We start from the raw sequence: 14,911 nt of genomic DNA, 5'->3' as shown, positions 1-14,911 counted from the left end.
ACTCATATTTCCTAATTAGGGGCTTAGTTTGTGGAGTGTAACTATTGATAGTTTGATTGGTTAGAAACTCACAACTGAGCCTTAAAGCAACTGCTTCATAATAGTGAACTTCTATGGGACAATTTGGTCACTCACTCAAAAAGAAGTACCCCCACCTCCTCCTCCCCCCATTAGGCAGAAAATCATTGCTTGTGTCTTTATCCTCCATTCGCGCGCCCGTCTCCTCCAGACGCGCGCGAGGATTTCCTGGTGCACGCGCTTTGGCACGGCGCCGCGCACTCCAGCAGCCTGTGTGGAGTAACCATAGACTGTGTGGAGTAACCCAGAGCAGCAGAGCTCTCAGATAGACATGGCGGCGGATCCTAAGCCGGACTGGCTCTCCTGCCTTCCCTCGTCTTGGAGTTATGGGGTGACTCGGGATGGACGCATATTCTTCATCAAGTAAATATCACGCGGACACACGGATCTACGGATACGCACTGCTGTATTTCTCCGACGTTTGTCCTTTTTCGGCTGCTCTGTTCACCTTTTCCTCCCGTTTTTCTTCCACTAACAGCGAAGAAGCGAAGAGCACGACCTGGCTGCATCCTGTTACTGGAGAGGCTGTGATCACGGGGCACAGGAAAACTCCAGGTAAAAATGATCCGTCGGGTTGTTTGGGTTCTCTCACCTTCGTTCCTCCTGCGAAAAAAACACGCGCGCACACGCACGCATGCGGCGCCAGGGGAAGGTTACCCGTGCGTAATGGTCGAGGGAAAAAAAGAAGAGGGGGGCGACAAGTTGCGGAGCCGTGCAAGACGCGGAGGGAGAAACCTTCTCTCTGCAGCGAAGCAACAGCCTCCGCTCCCCCTTCCGGCGGACCATCACGCACGGCGTCCCCTCCACCGCCCCCCCTCCCCGGCTCGCTCCACCTGGACACTCCGCCACACACTTTTTAAAAGTTCCGTCACGTAGGCGTGGACTGATTCCTGGAGCCGATTCCCTGCAGAGACAGTGGACATGTTTTCCCCACTGAAACCAGAACGCGCTGCAGACTCGGGTCCCTCCGTGCACGTACTGGCGCCGCGGCTGCTTAAAAAGAACAATGCAGCGAATGTGGTGCGAGGCCAAAATGTGTATAGAAATGCACATCTGCATTTGGGAGCATTGGCTGGTTGCATGCAGCTGAGCGGTGTGTGTGCAAACAGCTGGAGGCTGAGGCGGCGCACGATTGAGTAACCCTGCGATAGCTGCTCGTCAAACTGGGGAGGGGGGCCCGGAATTGTGTAAAAGGGCACAAGCCAAATGTGCTATTCGTGGTCCAGGCACTGCATTGCTGTGCAGGTGTGTGTGTGTGTGTGTGTGTGTGTGTGTGTGTGCGTTATCTTCATATCTCTCCGCACAGATGCTTACGTTCCTCTGCCTTGTGTTTTTCTTCCCCTCCCCGTCTTCAGATTTACCAACAGGATGGGAGGAAGGATACACATTCGAGGGGGCTCGCTGCTTCATCAAGTGAGTTGGAATGTGCGGAGGGAAAAAACAACCTAGCGATAGATGGAGATTGATAGATGCAGAGAGAGAGAGAGAGGGAGAGGCGGTGTGAGAGGCTGAGGGGCTGCTTTGTTTGGACGGCATAGAGATTTCCCTCTGCGCTCATCAACGCCCACCTCTCTGCATCTCTGCCCTGCTGGAGGAGCAGAGAGGCAATTCACAAATACATCTGGTTGCCTCTCCTGTAACACACACAAACATGCACACGCACACACACCACACACACACAACATTGGTGGGATTTAATAGCTCCCTGGTCTTTTTTATGCTGCTCTTTCCCTTCACGTCTCTCTCTTTCTCCATGAAACCCTCTCTCCAAGGCTCTTCACACACACACACACACACACACACACACACACACACACACACACACACACACACACACACACACACACACACACACACACACACACACACACACACACACACACACACACACACACACACACACACACAGTCCAACGATGGAGGGATTTATTGAGAAAAAGTCTGCTGTCAGTGGGACGCAAGTTTGACAACCAACTGTGACTCAGAAGCTGCTCCCCTGCGCTGAACAGGCTCTACTTGTTGGTGTGCTGCATGTGTGCACATGCAAGTCTCTTTGTGTGTGTGTGTGTGTGTGTGTGCTTGTGTGTGTGCTTGCGTGTGTGTGTGTGTGTGTGTGTATGTGTGTGTCCAAATCTACTCCATGTACATTTGAACACATGTGTGTTTTGTGAGCCTGTTTGACGACAGAAAGGCCCTGCAGCTCTCAGCCTCTCACACACCCAGAGCCGCAGCGCAGACACACTCCTTGACATTGAGAGCAGGCACTTTCATTTGTTCTCCCTACTTTCCCACCTAGTTTTCCTGCTGTTGCTCACACTGTCTGTGGCCATTTTGAGAGCAGCAGCTGACACATATGGTGAGCTAATATAGCAACTCTATAAATAGCCCAGAACCGCTGCTCATTGGTATGTATGAATGCACGCAGAATGTGCCCGTGGACCCTCAGTGTGCATGGATGCATGCACATGACATGTAATATACAAGCGCTGTTAAATGCTTGCATGCAAACACAGCTAGCCTCTGGCAGGCAGTTGTGACAAGTGGACAGCTGTGAATGCAGGTGTGAAGGCAGCCAGAACGCATTAAGTACAAGTTAACAAGTTGCGATGCAGGGAGGCATGAGATCATGTTGATCCCCCCCAACCTTTGACCTTCTGTGTGTTGTGTAGAGCCTTTCGCGCCCAAACCCCCATTAAGTGTCGTGCAAGAGCACATGAAAGACCCAGAGAGAGTTACTGTACTGGAATAATACTGGCCCCAGGTTTTGTGTGTCGTTAGTTTGTGGTAATTTGATTAAACATCATTTTATAGAGAAATATGTAGGTTACAGAAGCCCTGCAAGGCAAAAATAGATCTTTGCCAAGATTAATATTTATTTTTTTACCTGCTACATCCCCGAGGTCCAAAAGACATTTTCTGTCGATCAAAGGAGACGGACACGCACCACTGCTCTCGTCTAAATAGGGCTAAAAGAATCCATGTTTTCATCAAGGTGATTTTTAATGTCTATGCACCCTTAATATAAGTCAGGTATATTGTGAGTTAGGAAGTTATGTAATGTCACTGTCATGTCAGTAAAGATTCAGGAAGTCAGGTGAAGCAGGAAAGAGAGCGACACACTGAGCAGGTCACATACAGGACTCTCATCCAGGAGGCTGGGGTTTGGGCCGTGCTTTATTTTTTGACTCATTATTTCTTTCTGGCTGTCAACCAGAAAACCTTTCTGCCAGATCCTGAATCTCCCATAGGTGTTTAGGTTGGGTTGAGATCTGGTGACTGTGAAGGCCATAGTACATGAGTCACAGCATTTTCAATTTTTCTCTCCTTTGCTCAGTGAGCCCTCATGCCCTGTGGATGGGGGCACTGTTACTCCATCAGAATGCTTATGTTTCATTATGTCAAATGGGATCACTCAGAAAAACTTTGTATTGATTAGCAGTGAGTGTTCAAAGTGGAGCCAAACCATGGCAGCAAAAAAATGCCCCTGTACAACAGATCCATTAGATCCCCTCATTGCAGGTCAAAGCATTCAGACCTGGACTGTTTTCTGCCACACATACACCTGCCCACTTGTAAAGAATATGGAGATGGATGACTTTTCTGACAACATCACTTTAAAAAAACATGTCTGTAGACCAGTGGCTCCATAACACCCTTCTATATACAAGTCTGACTGGACTCCTGATACAGTCTCATCACGTCCTGCACTGACATTCTCAGTCGACCACAGTTTCCAACCCGGGTGTCTGACCTCTTTTCCCTAGATCTAAATTCAGATATGACTTTAGTCCCTGTTCCTATTGAAACAGCCATCTGAGCGTCTTTTTTCACTGAAGCTGCCACCATCTATGCCCCAACAATGAACCCTCTTTCAAAGCCACTTAGATCTTTTCTTGTCGTCTTAATATATATTCTGAATCAAGCGGGCCTGCTCAGCATCTTTGTATATATGCCACAGAGCATGATGGGACGTTAACTGCTTAATTGCACCATGCAGTGCACCTGAGTGGGAGCATCTGCATTCATTATGTGCCTCCACTCATTTATTCAGGTTTCTTTTTTAATTAGTCATCTCTCTTGCAAGCTCATTACTGTCAGATCACTTGTTTTGTGTTTTACTGGATTATCCACCACTTTATATAAGAGTTCCATCTTACCGGCAAGATGACTATGTAAGACGACAGATAATGCACTCAGGTTTTTTTGGTTAACCATTCTTGTTTATGTGAATGAAGGGGACTACCCACTAGACCTGAATACTTGCGAGCTGATTCGCTGAACCGTATTGTGTCAAATGGGTGGCATCAAAATCATGCCCCTAGTATATTGCACTCTTCGATTGTTCATTATCTCTATTATACATTTTCTCATGTTAGATTTTAGAATTTATACGTTTTTGTGTGGGATTTGATAATCTGTTGTAGCAGGTACACTCAGTCTTATTCCAACACTCCGTTGCATCATAATCGTCAGGAAAAAATTCTCTCCTGTCTGCAGGAGTGTGTGTGTCTGGCCGTCTCTGTCGCTCTTCACACAAATTATCACATGTACAGTATATAGTTATTAATCGATGGTGTCGGATCATTAATCTGGACCGTTGCAGTCACTTCAACCCTGATGTCCTGGCTGTGCGTCTCACGTTCTGTCTCATCTTGTGTGTGACTTTTGTATGCGTCTCATAAACTCTTGAGTGAATCAAACAAACACAAAGTCAACTTCAGTACTGTTCAGGTCCTAATAACCTCTGAAAACTGATAACTACTGTTGGTGTTTATTGTTAACATGTGAAGTGAGCACAGGTCAGTGGTACATACATCATGGTACAAGGATACAGGATTCAAAATGTGTGACTGCCCTGATCCTGAAGCAGCGGTGGAAATCTTTTTGCTGCGGCAGGCCTGTTGGGTGTAGTATTTAGATTAGGATCTGGCTTGTATTTGTTTCTTCCCAGGACTAACAGGAATCAACAAAACTCAACAACGTACATTTGCTCTTCGCTTTGCTTTGATATCTTGTATTTTGCCCAAGGACTCTTCAGCATGTTGACTGAAAAAGCTGGGGATCACAACCTTCTGGATAGTGGATGACCTGTTCTGTCTCCTGAGCCACAGCCATATCCGGTGTGAAAGACCATGCATTTAGTCACAGTGACAATATGCATTGATAGAGAACATAATGCATTAAAAAGCCACTGCTATTTTTCTAGAATTGGCTGACTCAGACTGAACTCCAGAACACTCAATCTTACAATGAGTAGTCTTATACTGGACAATTGGGCTTAGTGTCATTTTGACTGAACAGCACTTGCAACATCACCAATTCTTCAAATCCTTGAAATTCCTCTCAAATTCCTGATCGGTCACATTTCTATCAGCCTTTTATTGAACGTCCAGCACCAGTGCTCCCTCTACATTCACGGTGTTCAATGGCACTGCTTCCTTTGAATTCCTTTTGACACACGGTCAATCCCCAGATTCAGCCGTTCAGTCTGGGGTAACAACTCCTTATGCCTTTGTTTAATTTTCAAGTTTGGAATCTGTTTATATCCTCAGAAGCATTGTAAAGCCTATTAGGAGTCCTCCAAAAAACGATTTGCCAACACTTTTTGGTTTCTGTAAAAATGCTGGCGGTGGGGTAAACTGACTCCTCAGCTGAACATATTAGAAGAACTTGGTTTGAAACCGCACTGATTTAACAACAAACACTGACGCAAACCGGTTCCAGTGGAATAAGAGGAAGAGATATTACTGGCCTTGTGTTTCTGCCTTGTGACCACGGTGTCCTCAGTCCAAACCACTGCTGGTTCAGGGGAAACATGGATGACTGGCTGTGTTTGCTTGTTGCATGTTTCTCATTTAGATTCAGCTCAGAGTTCAGTTGTGCTGCAAGTGTCTTTCAACTAATGATCAAAACACGTTTCTTCTCTGCCAAGATTTGGAAATCCTGACAGGTTGTTTAGCTCCGCACAGCTGAATAATTGTCCCTGCGCTCACCCATGACATGTCAGTGGAGTTCTGAAACAGCAGCGCTTCATGTGCCATGACAGAATGTTTGTTCACTTCCACTCAGGTAAGCAAGACAAAGAAACTCAGTGAAAACCTGTTTACAGCATGCTACCTTTGGGAAATCTCTTCGAGTTTACTTTGCATTGCTGGAGTGATGAAAAGAGTCACAGCTATGACTTAGTGTAACAGGCTGTGACACTTGTCACGCATGACAAGCACCTTCAGAAACCAGTTCATTTTAGAAAAAACAACAAGCACAAAAGTATAATTCATCCAGATGATTCACCAGCATCATAAACCAGCAAGACAGCAAATAATTGATGACTCACGAATTTCGAAGCAGTTGTGAAATCTGATTGTCCCAGATTGTTTCTATTGTTTTAGTAAGGGTCCACTGATCGAATAGTCCAAAGAGTTTTTTATATCGATTCTAAGTTGTGAACATTGTTGTGTGAACTGTGAATTGCAGAATGATGTTGTCAACCATTTTTTAATCATAAAAGCAACGTTATGTAGTTCTGGCTGTCGGAACTATGGTTTTACTTGTCTGTGTTGGTGTGCCGTGGACAAATCAGTCGCCTAAATGTTTTGTAAATCAGTTCCAAACTAACTTGGTCATGTTTGTGGTAAAGTTTCGGTTGTAGGTTTCCTGCCCGTGTCCTTCAAATAATGGACATGTGCATTTGGAGGAATCTGGTTGTATTTCTTGTGAGAGTAAGCTTTTGTGCACATTCCTCTTCTACCAGAACTGTCGGGAGATCCTTCCTGCTCAGTGGGAGCAATGCTGCCCTCCTCACAAGTCTCAGATCCCACGAGAAATCTCTCTGCTGCCTCACTCTTGACATGTCTCTCTTCCTCCCGGTCTCACCCTTTTTTCTTTCCCCTGCTGTGTTTGTCTGTCTTGCTCTGTCTCTCTTCCTCCACTGAAGCTGTTTGATGTTTGCTCCCTGAATCACTGAGCACTCCCTAAAGCCTCTACCAACTCCTCACATCTGTGTGTGTGTGGGTGTGTGTGTAGGCAAAGGCTTGTGGCAATAAGTATGTGTTTGTATGTACAGTGATCAACCATAACATTATAATAAGTGACGTTGTGGCTGATTGATGTTGGACCCAAAAAGACAACAAGATAGAACACAGAACGCACAGGTTCTAATGTTATAGGATACCTTCCTGTAGTGAATAAGACCATATAGCATCGTTGGTATCATCAACAGTGTTTTTCATCAGGGGAGCCTGAATGTGGTTGGAAAATCTAAGCAAAGATCATGGCCAGTTTTAAATGGAACCACTGTAGACAGCTGGTAGCATACAAATACAAAAAGCATTCTCCACTGACATTGTGTATACTCAAAAACTATAACAGAGTTAATGACACAATAACAATGGCACTTTGCGTCTGTCTCTTGTCCTTTTCTGTCCTCAAAGAAGTAAAGCAAGAGACAGAGAGATCCTTGTGGGTTTGGTGTTCAAGCAAACAACCAACACTGTTGAGTTTTCTGATGAATTCAGTCTCCAACACTCAAGTGTCAGCCAACAAAACAGTATAAAATTCCATCTATCCCCTCCTCTCTCACCATCAGTCATGTTTGCCATGAAAAGCCTGTCAGCTGCTTCTGTCCCTCTCGGTGGTTACCGAGCAGTCGTCCTGCTTGTCCTTCCCCCTTTGCTATATATCACCATCAATAACCTCCATCAGGTTGGACTCATCATGCATGGATACAGTCCTCTCCAGCTCGGCTCTTATAAATCAGATAAAACTCCCATAACCACCAAGCCCAGAGACACATCGCCCTGCAGCCACCTAGAGAGGTGGGAATTAAAAAACCTTGGGCTGGAAATACACCGGGGGAAATGTGTAAGTCACAGTGTGTGTCTTGGAATAATAACTGATATGGCATCAAAGCAGCTTCATAGCTTGGGAATCAAGGCAAAACCGATTTAGTATTTTCAGGATGTCAGTAGTCGAGCAGAGTGACAGTCGGCCTCAGAATGGATCTGTGTTCTGCATTAGGGATTAACCTGTAGGATAGTACTATACGATTGGATATCTGTAAATAGAGGGCCAATCTATCTTTCAGAACTACGCAACTAAATTCACTGGAGGGAGCTAAAAACAAAAGGTCAGCAGTTTGGAGGTACTACTTGTTTGCCAATGTGCTACAACTGATGCCTAAGAGATACTGGGTGTGTTGCGTGTGCTGAACTTCTTGGTTCTCGTTTTGACATTAACAGGTTAGAGCAGCCATACTGACTGCGGGAGAGACATCATGCCTGGTTTCAGGCTGCTGCGTGTGACATGGATGTTCCTCAGTGAAAATAGGACAAGGGCAAGATCAAGATCTCTTGATATATCTACTGACACCATTTTACTGCGAACACCCTTCACTCTAGTCTCAATGTTTGGAGTGAAGGTGCCCCACCCCACCCTACCCCTCCTACTCATTATTGAATCACTGGTATTGGATCGATGGTCTCTATTGGCTGATCCCCAAATCCCAGGCATCAGTATCAGCATAAAAAATAGAGAGGAGAGTCAGACTAGGAACAGTTGTGTAACAACAACTTTCAGCTCTGACTAGCTGCTGTAAAAACAGTAAAAGTGATAATTATGAATGTTTAGATGGTATTAATGATAACAGCAACAATTCATATAATATTAATGTAGAGTAAGATATGTGGAAATATGTGCCTTTTTTAAACATTAATACGTGATGACTTTTGCACATCAGTGTCATTAGATTCCTCTTAGCAGCAATAAGTGGCTGACAGAGGGGATCAGAGGGATTTAGGGCCTACACCAGCTCCCACTACGCTCACCACCTCTCCAGAGCTGCGTCAGCAATTGTTACACTTGACCCTGACATCGGCTCTTGATGCTCTGCGGCTCTGTCAGTCTGTGACATTATCAGGTTCATAACATGTAGTCTGATATCTGCAGAGGTATATCTCCTCAAAACGTCTGTGTTGTGCGATTGTAACGCTGCAGCAGCAGGCGGACTTAAGCTCCTGGTAGGAGTGTCCAAAGAATTCAGAAAGTCAGTTTTAACCCCAATGCAATTTCTCATAGTAACGTGCCCCATGTTCTACAGTGCCCAGTGTGCATTTTGACCACTCCTAGATAAATGCTGCATTTGTGGCATATCAGAGAAATCGATCGAAAAAGGCTGGTGTGTCCCAAGGTGCAAACAAAGGAAATGATTAACCGAAGTATAAATTTGAAAACAAAATTAAATAAGAAAATAAGGAAAAGAAATCAGGACAGGGTGGGGGAGAGTGTTTGGTGTGTGTGCATCTGTGTAAGCGTGTGTGTCACGGAGCCGCTCTGTCACATTGAGGATGTGTATTGACCCTACGTTGAAGTTAAGAAAGAGCCAAACTTCTCTCTGGTGGATAGTTGGTCAGAACTTAATGGGCCGTGTTGTTGCATTTCATCATGCTCTTGTGGTGAAGACATTGCTTTCCTTGTTCTTCTCTGGGATTCTGCCTCATTGTGAACCGTCAGCTTCAGAAAAAAAGGTCTCATGGCACTGTTACCTCAAACATATTGTTAAATTAAAGCTGTTGGATTGTGTGGGTTATAAACTTATTGAGTTTGGAAATCAAAGTGTGTTCTGCCCCTGACAAGTGTGCCATGGTTGGAAGTTTGTTTTTAGATTTTAGTGGAGAAAGAGTGAGAGTATTCGAACATACATAATATGTGATCCTAAAATTTATTAAAAATAATTCCTCTAAGTGTAAAGACAATATAACTTAAATGATGAGAATGAAGGGGGTCGATTAGGTCAGAAGCGCACCCTCCCTGGTTTGGAGTCCGACTTTAACTGACTGAGATATGCAGCTGACCTTCGACTTTTGTAATGAGACAGTTAACAGACAGGACCTGGTTAGTGGAGTTGTCATTTGGCCTCAAGCACATGGAGGCAAAAGGGGAGGAGGAGAGGTTCTCAAAGCCTCGCTGGGCTGCGGAGCCTCGTGATACTTAAACTCTGTGCTAACACACAGACGGATGAATAAAAAATGAACAGGAAAGGACAGGGGAGTGAAATGAAAGAGAATCACAGAGTGTAACCTGAAACTGACACCGAGAGTAGGGGAGGGCTAGTGGTCATGTCAGGCCACCATGGCTGTCTCAGACTATTTCTCTTTGATTTTGCCTGTGAGTACATGTCTCTTTCTCTCCTGTGTGTGTGTGTGTGTGTGTGTGTGTGTGTGTGTGTGTGTGTGTGTGTGTGTGTGTGTGTGTGTGTGTGTGTGTGTGTGTGTGTGTGTGTGTGTGTGTGTGTGTGTGTGTGTGTGTGTGTGTGTGTGTGTGTGTGTGTGTGTGTGTTTGGTTGAGCTTGGCAGCCAGTCAGGGCTGTAGGAGCGCCACAAAATAAACAGTTAGAGTAACATGAATGTTGCCTTGCTGCTCCTCACCCACTAAAAAATACAGCATCATGCAGCCGTTGCAGAAGCAGCTGATTCTGACTCACTGTGAAAGATTCTGCGACTCTCAGCAAAACAATGAAACCCCGAACAAGTGTGTGTGGAATTGTGTTGGTGTGTGTGAATTTACGACTCCAAGAAAATGAGAAAGCGCTTCCCAGAATTTATTTATTAGGAAGTCCAGTGTCATTTTATTACACAAATATGCAACATCATTGTTTCGTTGTATATAAGTGCTAAATGAAGTTTAAAGTGTAAACATAATTACTTGTTACAAGGCCTAGGCCTCTAGAAGAGGTTGTATCAAGTTTTTTGTGTCTCCTGAAGTCATGATAAATAATGTCCAGGAATGTCATATGAGGCAGCATCAACTGGGTCCGAAGATTAGAAATTTGAAAAGGAAAAAACTATCTGGGGCTGTGGAGTTAGAAGCAAGTAAGCTCATTAGACCTTTGTACCCATGCCCATCTTTCCACACTAATACCATTTAGTTTGATGGGGTCATGACTTGACGCCCCTTTTCCACTGGTCAAAAACCCACTGACACACTAACAGCAGGCTTTTGGCTAAAATGGGAATTGATTCAAATAGCTTTCACTCCCATGTTTAAAGTGAACCAGTGGACACTGAAACACACCGGAAAGTCCAAATAATCTCCTTTTCCAACCACTATTCCCTGACCCTGATAGAATATGTCACAGGGTCAAGGACAGATGTGAAGGAGAAGCTCTAAGGAGCTAGGAAAGGAGAACCCCTGTGCAGGGAAAATCCAACTCCACTTACACAACTTTATTTATAACAGAAGATATGCACAGACAGTAAGGTACTCTGTGCTGAAGGCTGTGCGCTGTCGGTTCTAATAAAGTTTCCTGTCCAAAGTAGAATGAGAAAATATGGATTCAGTTTAAACAGCGGAAACATTTAATCATCACTTACTCACAGGAAATAACAACAAAACAGATTTAATTCAAAATGAAAATAAAACAAACAGGACTAAAATGTGGAAATTATGTAATAGTCTGATGATATAAGTGAAGAGAACCTTATATAAGTGTGGGGCAATTCTTTTTCTGTGTATGTATGTATTATATACTATAACCCAAGAACAGTCTTAAGTAGGGCTGCTCGATTATGGAAAACATCATAATCACGGTTATTTTGGAAAATATTGAAATCACAATTATTTAAACGATTATTATATGCCCTTATTCTGAAGTCTATGCCGGTTCAGGTAAACACCAATGACGGCTGCGTGTCTTATTCCTCCGTGAACCCAGGATATCGGTGCCCGGTTATTCAAACCCTTAATGATGGCAACCCTAACACTTTCCAAAAAACACTTTGTAACTGAGAACTTTGAAATGTCCTCTCATTATTAAATGTCCCCATCTGTTCCCCCCCCCCAATAATCCCCATAATCGAAATCACGATTAAAATTCGATTAATTGAGCAGCCCTGGTCTTAAGTAATATATGGTGTTAAACAGTATATATTACTTACAAGGTTTGTGTGGGTTTACCTGTATCAAAATGCAACTTTACAATGGGACTTTGAAGAATCCACCTCTGCATATTTTAGCATGCATGCACAAGCACATGCACGACTACATGTTTACGCTCTGCAGGTTTTTGTACAACTTATAAGGGAAGCATTCAGGGACACATCCATGAGCAAACAAGGACAGAATTTTGAAAGTAATGGATTTGTTTGGTCTGAGTAAGCAGTATTCTTTCTTTACTTGCTGTCTACAGAGAACACAGAATGCGGCCTCACTAAGCCAGACTCCATTTAACAAATTAAATGTTTCAAATCTTTTGCATTCTTTGACTGCATGGGTCATCTCAGATTTAATGAGACAGGCATTTGGTTGGACAGTTTGGGAAATATGTTGATATATACAATATTTCCAGAAAATGGTCAGTATTATATTGTGGTTTATCCATGTTGTCCACCAGTAGTAAACAGTGAGTAATTTTATACAGTTTTCTTGAAGAACAGCCTCAGTGTCTGTCCAGTTTAAGCATCAACCAAGACCAGTGTTAGTGTTTCAGTGACGAGATATCTCATTTACAAAAGAAAAACCGATGTTGACTTAGTCCAACCCACTAGAGAAGCAGGATTTGATGGCTGGCATCATGAACCTCTCCTCAGTCACAACTGGCTTTGTAATTACAGATCTGTCCCCGGGTGTCCTATTTCTTTAGTGTTCGGTTGTTGTGCTGTGGATATAGTGCTATTCAAATGAGTGAGGGTATAATTCACATCAGTCATTGAAGGGGACATTACTCCTTCACTTCTTCAGTTTTACATTTGCAGTCTGAGTGCTGCAGTCTCTATAAAACAGGAAAAACTAAGGACTGAACAAATGTGTTCTGTTCGTAATTTTTTTAACATTTATCGGTAAATATATGGAATTTATAATTCTGATGAAGATATGCCACATTTGAATTGAGCAGATTATTTTCACCGGTTGCAATAGATTTGTGTTAAGAAAGAACATTTTCCAGTCTTTGCTTGCTGTTTATTTAAGAGTTTGCCGTTAATATGTAAAATGTCTCAGCTATCAGTCAGTGGAACAAAATATAATTTTCAGTTGGTCGAATGCATCAATTGAGATGAAAACTGTATTTTTAATCTCTTTTTTATATCATTTGAATGATTATTTGCTGGGTTATTATAAAACATCATCACCACACACACACACACACACACACACACACACACACACACACACACACACACACACACACACACACACACACACACACACACACACACACACACACACACACACACACACACACACACACACACACACACACACACACACACACACACACACACACACATCAAAGCCTGGACTCAATGCAAGGTTTCAGTTTCCTCTGAAATAGAAACACTCAAATGATGTGTGTGGTCCAGGCATTATAAATGTTGTGGGAACCAGCATAACAGACACATGCGCTGAGTTCGGGATAATCTCCGGACATTCTCCAGAAAGGCTGTATGTGTGAATGCAAATATTCGAGAAAGAGCCTTTGGACTTTCCCTGGACTCTCTCCTGCCAGTCCCCATGTCTGAATGTGTCGATGTGAGAACACAGCACAAGATCATTTGCAGAATTCACCCAGAGTGAGTGACTGCGTTGATGACATTTCTAACACATGACAGATGCCAAAAAAAAAGAAGAATAGAATGAAAAATCAGTGCCAAACACGTTGAAGATGTCAAGAGAGCTTTTGGTGATCAGGGTAAACGCTGGTGTCAATGTGCGTTTAACACAAACACATGACTGATTCCTGTTGTGTTGTTGTGTTTTTGTGTGAACTCCTTGGGATAAAATCAAGCATGTAAAGTGTAGACATGTTTTAAGACTATAGAACAGTTAGGCTTAGGTTATAGTAGGGGCATGTAGTAGTAACGGTTAGAGTAAATCTCTGGAAATGAATGTAATCCAATGAAATGTCCTCTGAAGTCACGCAGACATGACTGTGTGTGTGTGTGTTTGTGTGTGTAGAGGGGGGTCAGGGATCTTAAGTGGGTTGTTGGCTGGGTGGGGCAGCGCTACTCATAAATAGTTTCCTGTACATTTTAAACACAAACACACACACACATACACACACTGTTTTAAAGACACATTTGGTGTGAGTGGATTAATTCAGCACATGTGACCTCTGCCCTCCGACGGCTTACGGTTGGAGTTGCGGGTTTGCAGCTTTCCCAAAATCTCAGCCTCCATATTTAGTTTAAATCAATGTGATGAGTGTAAACACTGGAGTTCCATTATCTGAAGCCAGGATCGTCCTCATGGGGATCACGGTCCACTGCAGGAGCAAGAAGCAACAGAGCAGAATCCTCAGTGGGTTTACATGGTCTGTAATATTGTGATATTTAACCATAAATGCTACTGCTGAATGCAACAATCAGCAGTACCAATGCTTGCTCTTATGATCAAAGACTACTGCTATTTTGGTTTCCTTTGGTTACAATCAGTTCTGATGAGAGTGTGCCCCTCCAGTGATTCCCCATCCCACCAAAAAGACAGCATTGAGAATAGGGCTGCAACTAACGACTATTCTGATAGTCGATTAGTCACCGATTATTGAAACGATTAATCGACTAATCGGATTATGAATGACACAAATTCTCAATTGCTCTTATTTAGCAAGCAGCTTTTAAATTTAGCTTGAGGTTGTTCGAGGCATGTGATGACTGAAAATAAAGGCAATAAATATTGATACTTCATTATAAAAAAATGTCTTTTAATAAACTTTGTTTCATATAAGGGTACTGTTGACACAAAAGCAAAGACAAATCAAGTTTTTGTCCATTTAAAAGCAAGGACAGGCAAAGTGCTAATAAAACAAATAAATTAAAAATCAAGTATTCATTTTTCCTGTTAA

General features: G+C 43.3%; 1 protein-coding gene across 1 annotated transcript in view; it reads left to right on the top strand.

Moving 5' to 3' along the window:
* Positions 1 to 349: 349 nt before the first annotated feature.
* The window catches only part of LOC133012197 (pleckstrin homology domain-containing family A member 5-like), a 194,528-nt gene continuing 179,966 nt past the window's right edge, over positions 350 to 14,911 (top strand). Inside the window, exons 1-3 of the mRNA XM_061080181.1 lie at positions 350 to 441; positions 557 to 633; positions 1,434 to 1,491. Of these exons, the coding sequence (XP_060936164.1) occupies positions 350 to 441; positions 557 to 633; positions 1,434 to 1,491 (227 nt within the window). The remainder of the gene's footprint in view (positions 442 to 556; positions 634 to 1,433; positions 1,492 to 14,911) is intronic.

Source organism: Limanda limanda, chromosome 1 (assembly GCF_963576545.1).
Source record: "Limanda limanda chromosome 1, fLimLim1.1, whole genome shotgun sequence".
NCBI classification, from domain to species: Eukaryota; Metazoa; Chordata; class Actinopteri; order Pleuronectiformes; family Pleuronectidae; genus Limanda; species Limanda limanda.
This window is presented reverse-complemented; position numbering and strand designations above follow the sequence as displayed.